Below are 10,864 nucleotides of genomic sequence, written 5' to 3' on the forward strand. Positions count from 1 at the left end.
ACACCCCTGGTTATCGGGTTTTTGAAATGGTGCGAAAAATTACGTGCACATGGCATTATATTTTTATATTTAAACATACGACGCAACATTGAATCATCATCATTTCGAGGGAAATGGCAAACATTTTCATCTGAGAATGCAGCATCACGTCGACGTCGGATGGCAGCATCGCGATGAGGTCTGGGTCCAGATCTACGTGAATTGGAACCGTGTTTTAATGGCACTCACAGATATGAAAACTGATGAGACCTATCCATCACACTCTCACCTGACGTCCCGGAAGTCCCTGTTGTCCTGGTGGCCCTGCTGCTCCTTCAATCCCCTGACCGAGGGAAGCACGGAACACACGGAAATGAAAGATATTATTCGATCCATCATTCTGTTGAGTGAATATTTATTTGAGGGTCAGAGATAATTAATTAATTCGTGATGTGGATTCATATAACCACAAGGGAAGAGATGAAGGGAATGGAATAATGAGTAAATTAATATATAATCCAAGAGGCAAATTAATGTTCACCGAGGATCGTTTTGTGACATGATGAATACACGAGCCGAGAGAGATAACAAAAGAACAATACATTTAAATCCTTTACAGCTTGGTTTACATGGTGACCGACCGACAACAATGGATATGATATGAAAAGATGAAGGGATTATTTACCATATTTCCTTTCGGTCCAGCCAGTCCATCAATTCCATGAGCTCCCTGGATCAAAATAAGTTTAATGAAAATAAGTACAAACAAATAAAATCCAAAACAAACACTTCATATCAATTCTGTTGTCAACCTTTGGTAGCGGTATTTCTTTGAAACTCCTGGGCCGGACAACCTGCCGAGACCTGCGGTGGCCTTCGCCACAACTCAAAGCTACACCTCCACAGCCAGGTGACATCTTTGCAACTATTACAGACAAATCTTTCTTGCAGCATCTCAGCTTGTGACAGTGTGCAATGTATTCATGCATAGCATCATGAAGAATGCTTTCTCCTCTATGGGCTCGTTCCACACGTCCCAGATCAAACCTCTGAAGCCGATGGAGTCCAGAGGCCTCAGAGATATTGGTGTATATGGACAGGAGGTGGAAGTGTAAAGTGTGCATCTCTCCTACCAAAGGCACGTTGATGGCTCACAGTCCTCTACTGCCTCCGATCTTAGCTTTCTTCCTGCTTCCTTCTCAGTGGTTTGTTCCTCCCGAGCTCCTCCTGGTTATATGTACTCGACCAGCATCCTATACCTTGCCACCCTTTCCCAAATCTAGGCTGACTGATATACTCCACTCCTTTGTCCCTGCTACTCTCACAACAATGGAACAATCTACCAAGGGCAAACCACATTTCAAAGTTGGCCTACAAAGCCAGTTGTTGACTGGGGATCTTCCGTCATACAAAGTGCTTCGTTGGCACACTTGAATTCCTATCCACCTACAAGGCCTTCATCCACAGCTTGATGGAGTTCTGCTCTCCCCTCTGGGCTGGTTCCCCTGCCTCAAATGTGGCTCAGCTTGACACTTTGCAAACCAAGGCCTTCAAAGATCATTGGAATCTCCCATGATCCCCCAATCCCTTCATGTACAGCCTTTTGGCTGCTGGTTGCATCATTGGTTAGGGGCATGGCTATGCCACTGATGCAGTGCCCTTATTACCAATACACTGGTACTCATTTCACCGACCTCAGAAGTATGGCAGGCTGAATCAACCCCCCTGGTGTTAATTCAGCAGCTACGGGGCTCAAATTCAGGACCATAGGATTCCAAGCCACTACCCGAACCACTAAGCCAACGCCGGGCTTATCTCCTGTGATGAAGCCGAGTCTATGGGCCTACCACGTTGCCATCACAAATATGTCAGTGGTCTCTTTGTCTTCTACCTCCTTCCTTCTGCTCTTTCACCTTCTGCTCTTTCTGTGCTTTGCCCCCACCCCCCCCCCCCCCAGTTCCAACACTGCAAACATGGTACACTATCAACCCACTTCTGGTGAAACTACCTAAATCCAGGATCACTGCTCAGCTTCACTCATTCATTCCTCTTTTTTCCTCCACCTGTGGAACCAACTTCCACATTCTCTTATTCCCTCCAGCTCTTCAAGACAGCTGTTCACCACCATCTCAGATCATCCCCAATCCCAAACCATCATCTTTTCTACCCCGGTTACCCTCACCCACAAACTCAAGCCCACTTCCTCACAAGTTTCTGATTTTTCCTCTCTGAGAGTTTGCTTCTGCGTCCACCTTGTCTATCACGAGCATCCTCCCCTGCTCCTCATTCTTCCCCACATCCCTGATTCGTCCAAATCTCCCTCTATTTTGTCCTTCAACCCTAATGTTGGCATTCCCCCCTGTCTTTCCACTGTTCCTTTTATTCTGTTTTGTCCTGATCAGTTCTGTGTTGTAGTTCCTCCACGAGCCTTGACTTTGTAAGCAAAAAAAAAAGTTGTCCAGTCATGTTCTACCCTCCAATCTTTCAAGATGTCTACCACAATCTTATTTTGTTTCCAATCCCTACCACCGGTTCCGTAATCGCAAACCTTTTCCTCCAAAACCTTCCCCCTCCGCACCACAAACGTTTGATCTGAACCATATTACATTGTTTGCCTGTCTTTTCTGTTTTGTCCCTACAAGGAAATTTGACCTTTGTTTAGTTGTCCTTTGTCCACTGGTTATGTTCTCCCACATTGTTTCTGTGTGGATCTCTCATCTGGTCATCACCCCCCTCCATGAGCATCAAATGTTGTATGTTAAAGGTGCATGTTCGGGTATAATGCATTTAAATTTTTATAGGATAGAGTATTAAAGACTGATTACAAGAAGAAAGTAAAGATAAAACAGAACAACATTCACGATCACATACCGATGGGCCTGGGGCCCCAGGTGGGCCACGAGGCCCGAGCAGCCCCCTCTCTCCCTGCAAAACAACATCACAGTGATTAAAAAAAATTAATAACTAAAGGACACTTAAAACCCATGAAGTTTCATACCTAAACTTGGCATCTCATGGAGAACTTTCCATTGTATTTGGTGGCATAAGTGGCTTTGTTAACCCACATTACACCCCCAGGGCTTAAGCACATGATGTACAAATTTGACCAATGAAGTGGTACGTGTTATAATCAGTGGCTAACTCAAGTATTCTCCCTTCATTGTACACCCAACAACCCAAAGCACTCAAGTACAAACAAATATTGCCGTTTCCTACTTGGCACGATTTGACCGTAATCCATCTCTTACATTCATAATTCCTGACCTGAAGCTTAACATGGTTGGAGTCTCATAACGAAGTTCAACCATAACAGTAGATTTACTCAACGATCAAGTCAAACATTTTGCAAGTTTTGATAAATTGTAAGAAAAAGTTAAACCGTACAAACCACGTCCCACAAGTTTTGAACAAAACTGCGTCCATCATGTTCATGTTACAATGTGTGACGTGGGAGCCGGTGTGGCTCCGGAATACATAATCACGGTTCCTGGAGGGGGGCATTATGTGTTTTGTCATGGAGTCTAGCTTTTTGAAGAGTAATTTTTCCATCATTTAATTGTTCAACTGTTTAAATTTTCAATTATTAAATGTTTCCAATTTTTAATTTTTCCCCACACCCAATTTTAAACCATAACCTGTACATGTGTGATCTATTTTCTTTATCTTCTGGGTAGTTTCATTTCAACGGTAAAGCCTCATGAACATGACAAAGTCTGAAGCCTCGGCCTAGCGTCGGGTGCGCTTATATCTTCTTTATTTATTAGACATCCTACGGACGGAAATGAACACTCGTTTTACTCTGCATGTGCTACACATTATGTGCAGCAGCTTTCACCTCCCTCAACCTTGTATTTATTTATTTTTTAAAATTTTATATGCTTCTGTACACCACCCTTGAGGCTTGGTTGCAAGTCACCGTCTACAATTCCAATCGAAGAGCCATAATTACTCTTTTATGTATCCAGGCACAGGATAAAAACTGCCAATGTATTTCTTAAGAAGTGGAGGAATTAGTATAAATACTGTATCAATTATTACATCGATCACAGAAAAAAGTTTTCTTTATCTCACCGGATCTCCAGATAAACCACTCGGTCCAATTTCTCCATCTTTTCCCTGCAGAGAGAAACAATTGAAAACCAAAAACATACCTACGGAGGTACCTCGTCAAGGATTTCGCGGATCTCAATGACTTGCAATACCCGAATGAGCTACACATTGTGGAGGAGCAGAACAACCTGCACCAATCTGGAGGACGTCAATGATTTGCACATTCTGGAGGACATAAACACAATCTGGTGGGCCTGCAAGACGTACACACAATCTGGTGGACCTGAAGCAACTGGTTGAACAAAGTTAGAGGATTCAAAATATCTGGAAGGGCCCACACTTACTCTTAATCCCGGTTCTCCAGAGATACCTTGTCGTCCCTTTGCACCAACATACCCCTGCAGAATGTAGAAGCACAGAAATGGGATGGTGATAATTAATGATTGTTTGTGTGTGCCTTTTGCCGTCACATTATAAGCATTACATCCACTCTGAGGTTAATATGACAAGAGTGACATCAACCGATTGTGTACATATCAGTATACGGCACTATCTTTATCACAAAGTTGATTATATAAATTTACTCACATGAAACTTCAATACATGAGGAGGCTATTAGGCCCAACAAGCCTGCGCAATGGTTGCCGACATATGGTTGTTTGTTCATGTTCTATTTAAATTCTGTCTGACCGTCAAGCTAGGAACCAGCACATACCATTTTAAAATCTTTGGTACGACACGGACAGGGTCAGGTTCGAACCGCCGACCTCCAAAACTCAGAGCGGATGCTCCAAGCATTACATCACAAAGTCTGGTCGAAGTTAGTCTCGATCGAAATCAAGTAACCTTTTACTGTTATATCACTCATCCATTCATCCAAGTTCATATTGATGTAGGATGTAAAGATGTATGACGGTACATGGTTCTTTGAACATGTGTATCGATAAGATTGTTTTTTCTTTTGGAATACCATGGTAGTTCTATAGAACTCTCTTCACACATCTGGCCTTCTTGTTCCTTATCATTATTTTCCACCTGTCTGTGCTCCTCCTCTTCCTCCTCCTCCTCCTCCTCCTCCTTCATATGCAGCACACAGCTGTGGGTAGCATCATTGGCTGAGGGCGTGGCTGTGCCGCTGATGCATTGCCCCAACTACCAGTACACTGGGACTCATTTAGTCGACCTCAGAAGGATGACAGGCTGTCAACCCCACCTGGTTTACATTCAACAGCTGACAGGTGTTCGAACTCAGGACCCGAAGATCCCAAGCCAACCACCTTAAGCACAAAGCCAACACGAGCCTTTTTGGCTGTGCAATATGCAACAACTCACGCAACTGTTTACAATGTCACGATTAATAAAAAGTTAGCAGGACAGCTAAGAGATAATGCACTCACCTTTGAGCTGTCAGGTGTGGATTATCTTCCCAACCAGACTACAAAATGTCAGATTGGTCATGAAATCAACGACTGTGCCGTCCGAAGGTAGGGACGTTAAGTCAGGTGACCCGTCTGCCAACATTGGTTGCTCCTTTTGTAAAGAGTAGGTAAGTTATCACCAAAAACCCTGAACAAATTACAAATTTCTTCCTTAACATACAGAAAGAACTTTATCAGCAGGTCAGCCGTGCACACAGAAATAATGAAAACCAGCAACCGGTGCTGCAAACAAGTGAATGAATGAACTAAATAAAACCACTGAACAGGAATAACTATCATCTAACTTAACAAAACGTCAAAGGTGGAGTGGGGAAGAATCTGCAGCAAGTGTGCTCCTGTTTTTCCTTAAATTATCTTTGGAAAAAAAATAATTAATTAATAAAAACGCCTTTTGGGGAAAACCCATATAGGTCATAGTACGTACGGTCTATATCACTTCTTTCGCGCAACAAGGCGAGGGATGACTCGATTCCTTCACAGAAATTCACAGTATAATATGTTCCGCTTTGCCACTCATGCTGAGGAATCCCTACCCCCAAATAAGGATTCTCTTACGAAGCACATCATGCGGGCTAATGACCACGCAGCAATATTTTGTCACAATCTGCAACAGCTTCCAGAAATACCAAGCCCAAGTGAGAGAGGATGGAAGTTGGAGGACATTGATGGATCTTCAACCCTCCAAGTTGGTTGATGTAGGTTTCCATCAGCAACTCATGAAATTTTAGATCGAATGAATTGCAGTTGCAGGAAAGGTTAGTGGAAGCTGGAACCAAGTTTGGAAGCGAGAATGCCAGCCGAAGCAACCCGCTGCCGTGAGCTTGGCATGCATTGCACAGAACTACTCACATGTACCAAATGTAAAAATGTATTTGACAATGCCTCTAATAACGATGGAATGGACTCTGATGATGAAGATTGAAAACCATTAGTTGGCCTCTTCTGTTAATCACAGAGGAGCCCATGCATTTCCCCAAAAGGGTAAACACTCATGTTATATTATACGTCATACGAGGTTGCTCATTTTTTTTGCAAATTCTCAAGTGCTCAAAAATGGTCAGTAAACGTTCACCATGTTTTTGTTTTCAAATGTGTCTTAAAAATGCCAAGTCGGGAATTCTCAAAATCTGATCATTGAAATGTTGTTTTGGCCTCTTGGTGGCCTCTCTGATCAGTGTCCTCCTTGCTTGGTCATCCAGAGGGACGGCCTGAACGAAGCAGGGTCTTGGCAATACCATACGACTTCTACTTCTTAATGATTGTCTTGACTGTGCTCCAAGGGATATTCAAGGCCTTTGAAATATTTTTATACCAATTCCCTGATCTGTGCCTTTCCACAACTTTATCCCGGAGGTCTTTTGAAATCTCTTTAGTGCTCATGGCTGAGTCTTTGCTGTGAAATGCACTACCCAGCAGAGGAACCTACAGGAACAGCTGATTTTATTCTGAAATAATCAGAATCACTACAATTTAACACAGGTGGAGGATAATTAACCTGGTGTGTGATTTTGAAGGTGATTGGTTACACCTGAGCTAATTTGCAATTGCTATCATATTATAAGGGAGGTGAACACTTATCCATCCAAGATATTGTCCTTTTTGATGGCCTGTATTTTTAATTAATTGTAGTTTTGTATTTTTAATTAATTTTCTGAAATTTGCAGAATTTGTTTTTCATCTCGAAGTTGTGGATTCTGAGAAAAGTCTGATTTAACGCAATTTAATTCCAGGCTATAAGGCAACAAAAGGTGAAAATTCTGAAAGGGGGTGTACACTTTCTATAGGAACTGTACTTGTAACTAATCTGCAGTATTTTTAGGTAATCCCCAACCTTGTTGCGCAAAAATCAGAAAATAAGCACGTACATTCACTCAATGCACCTTGACCTAATATGTCTAAAACTCTCAATGGAAAAGGTACAACATTGAGAGTGAATTGATGTTGTGGGAAATAGAAAAACAAATAATTTCATATTGATCAATAAGTTCCTGAGGTATGAAAAAGAAGTGGTGGGTGATGGGCAATAAAAACCATGATCAGCACAGATACAGTATATATATATTTTTTGTTTGTTTTATCTTTTATAAAGTTCTGAATAAAATCCTATTTGCACAACGTGATTATAGAAAAGTGTAAACTGAAGAGGGCGCCACTGTGGGTTTTCAGAAACGATATTAGAAAGCATTGGTGGTGACCATGTTATATATTCGATTAGTTTGACAGTCTGAGACACAACCGACATATCTCACTTGGATTGTGAAATGGTGGTTTTCATAAGCCTGATTATAGGACGTTAAAGTTAGCCATGATAGTAATGTCATGATGTACTGTACCAGGAAATCGCAACACCCTTCTCAACTCTTATGTATGCAGTACCTAAGTTTGGTTGTCATAGTAACGCACATGATCGATCAGCTAAATACATGTACAGTCAGAGCAAGTCAACTATTTATCTTGTGCCATCTGTAAAACCAAAAATACATGTTTGTAACTGTAAGTTTCTTTTTCTTTTTTGAATAAATAACAAAATAAACTTTCAGTTTTGGAAACTATTCACTTTGTGTGTCGGATATGCTGAGCCCAATTGACCGACTGCCTGGTAATTGACTGTCTACTGCCGCGGTTGTGGACCCGCTGTTCGGAGAGTTTCTCGGTTGAAAGGGTCGAAACATTTAAAAATAATGAAGCCCAGCAAATGATCCAGACAGCAAGAAAAATCAGTCAATTGCTTGGAAGTAAATAAAGCTCTTAAATTAAATATACAACTAATTTGATGTTTGTGATTCAAACAAGGTTAAGCACATTAGGAATGAGCATTATTGTTAAATAAATTGTTACAATTGCTGTGACGAACAGACCTACAGGAACAAAAGTGTGCGTGCGTGTCGTTGGTTATTATCTCCATGTGCAGGTGGCAGAAGGTGGAATGGAGTCCTCCCAGGTCTCCAAGTATCCACCTCCATTTCAGTAAAGATCATGATTCTTGGACCAATTTTGTGAATTTTCCTTGTTCTCAAAGTTTTGTTCCGAGGGTTCTTTTCAGGATTGTCACTGAGCCCCAGACAGCTTCTAACTGTAGTTTGTTTGTAGTAATATTCCTAGGGATGATTTTTAACATCTCTGTGAGGTTCTTTTTCATCATTCCCATTACTCCAATGATCACCGGTGCAATTTCAGCATTCTTCAGCTTCCAGAATCTTTCAACTTCATTTTTGGAATTTTGGTATTTGGTCATTTTCTTGATTTCTGCATTATTTAGAACAAAATCACTGGTATTATCACCCCAATTAGCAATTCCTTCTTCGCTTTTTTGTACCTAAGTATGATATCCGGTCACAATGCTTTGTTTTCTATGTTCGCGCTCAATGAGATCATCTGATCGTACATGAGCATGACTTCCTTATTTTCAATGATGGCTTTGGGTTCATGTTTCCATGAGTTTTTTTGGAACTGGGATATTGAAATTTCTGCAGATGTTCCGGTGGATTACTCTACATACCTTGTTCTGCCTTTGTGTGTACACCTGTTCTGACATGAGTTTTTTACATCCTGGTAGGAGGTGACTTGTGCTTTCTGTTTCTACCTTGCAAAACCTACCTGTCTGATTGACTCAGTCCTGCCATTTTCGTAAAGCCGTTGGTGTAGTGTCCCTGGTCTTGGGCGTTCTCCATCCCAGCTGAGGTGACCTCATCGTAACCATCCAAATGGGCCTTCTTTGTCAATGCCCAATCTGTTCAATTTTTTTTTTTAAATATCTTCCTGATATTTTGTCATTCTCCAAGTTGTCAGTGTATAGTTGTTGATATTTCATTTTATAATTTTCTTTCATCTTTTTTTGCAATTCTTGGGGCCGTATTTGTTACTGTTTCAGTTTCATGTGTGACATCTTCCATTCGCACCAGTCTTTGGAATTTTTTTGCTCGGTGGGTTAGGGATACCTTCTCTGGTTTGTTGGCTTTGTGTTTGCTTACAAATTGGATTCGGTAGTCTGTTTAAGTTTTCACATACTCAACCAATCCTACAGTTGTCATTCTGTGCACCTGTTTGAGCTCCATCAGGCCGCTACCTCCTTCCCGTCTCGGCAGTTACATCGTCGGGATGCACCGATTTTTGTAGAACATTTTGTGGATGGTGAGGAGTTTCCTTGTTTTGATATCCGGCTTTTTGATTTCTGATTGTGGCCAGCTTATTATTCTGCAGCTGTACTAGAATGCTGGTACAGTAAAACCTCAAATATCACAGGTTCTAATATTGCGGGTTTCGCCAAATCCTGGGCACTCTATCGTGTTCTGATTTAGCCATTGCGGTATTTCATTTCGGGCAATCGCGGTTTTGAGCCGAGATGAGTCATTCTTTGTGTCCGAGCATGTACGATTAGCAATGTTAGCAATTATTCATTTATTGACGTCTCAAAGAGCGTATTCGTAAAATGGCCACGATGACGATATCACTCTTATCCCGTTTTGGGGCAGATCTCGTTTATTAAGCATGCTTATAATACCAGTGTGAGTCACATGATTCAACATTCTTTTGTCAACATGGTCAATATCTGTTATCAAATGTTCTCTGTTCAAATTCCGTTGTTCACTCGTTGGTTTCCTCCATGTTGCAGTCATTTGAATGGGCAGAAGAATCAGAATGAGAATCTGTTTCGATGACGTCTCTGTAGGAAACGTTTTGCTCACTCATAAAAAACAGCTGAAAGATCTTCGGGTATCATGAGCTTAGAGTGGGGAACAGGAACGACTGTGTCGGACAAATCTTTCTACCATACATGCTCCAATGGCAAAGAATGTGGGTCAGGGTTGGCGTAGTGCCTGAAAACCCACACTTGATAATTGGCTCTTGAAATATGAAGAGACAGGGAGTCTGAGTCCCGTGGAAGTCTGGATGTCACTTTCTTCTTCATCTTGTTCCACTTGTTAGCACGTCCTTGGCCCATAGACCATGCTTGCTCGTCACCGTAGATATAGTGAAGGGTGAAATTCTCTAAATCCCGAACAAGCATCTCGTTTGTTGAAAGGTCACTCCCAAGCTGTGAGTGAGAGCTTGTCTCAGTGAAAAGAAACTGATGTTTTCCCATGACAATGAAATCCAGACACACAATCGACTCCAGTGAAGATATGGTTGAGTTGGAGGATAATTGAGGATACCTCTTCTGTAGCAGCCTGTGGCAGTCATAGGATTTGCCCTTCTTGTACAAATGCAGTTGGATAGCGATTTCATGACAAACCTGAGCGGTCAATACCATCACATCAGTATCTTCAGCATCGACAAGAATCACTGTGTTGGGGGCTGACTGAGAATGGGCACATGGTAAAATGTTCTGGAATCAGCCTCATGCTGGTGGTATTCGAACTCGGTGAGCTATGTCTGTTCCCTCAGGTTGTAGCTCT

The 10,864-nt window shown here is 41.8% G+C and overlaps 1 protein-coding gene across 6 annotated transcripts in view; it reads right to left on the minus strand.

Annotated features, from left to right (window-relative positions):
* LOC147016448 (uncharacterized) overlaps positions 1 to 10,864 on the minus strand; it is a 226,067-nt gene that overhangs the window by 92,604 nt on the left and 122,599 nt on the right. For all 6 annotated transcript variants that reach the window (XR_015049049.1, XM_085845107.1, XM_085845108.1 and 3 more), the window contains 5 exons: positions 4,374 to 4,427; positions 4,051 to 4,095; positions 2,851 to 2,904; positions 665 to 709; positions 269 to 322 (listed from right to left, as the gene is read on the minus strand). Coding sequence is in view for 5 of the 6 variants with exons in the window: in XM_085845107.1 (XP_085701233.1) it covers positions 269 to 322; positions 665 to 709; positions 2,851 to 2,904; positions 4,051 to 4,095; positions 4,374 to 4,427 (252 nt within the window). In the remaining variant the exon portion in view is untranslated. The remainder of the gene's footprint in view (positions 1 to 268; positions 323 to 664; positions 710 to 2,850; positions 2,905 to 4,050; positions 4,096 to 4,373; positions 4,428 to 10,864) is intronic.

This window comes from Eptatretus burgeri, chromosome 11 (genome assembly GCF_056783735.1).
Source record: "Eptatretus burgeri isolate ZD-2024b chromosome 11, Ebu_testis_v1, whole genome shotgun sequence".
Taxonomy (NCBI): Eukaryota; Metazoa; Chordata; class Myxini; order Myxiniformes; family Myxinidae; genus Eptatretus; species Eptatretus burgeri.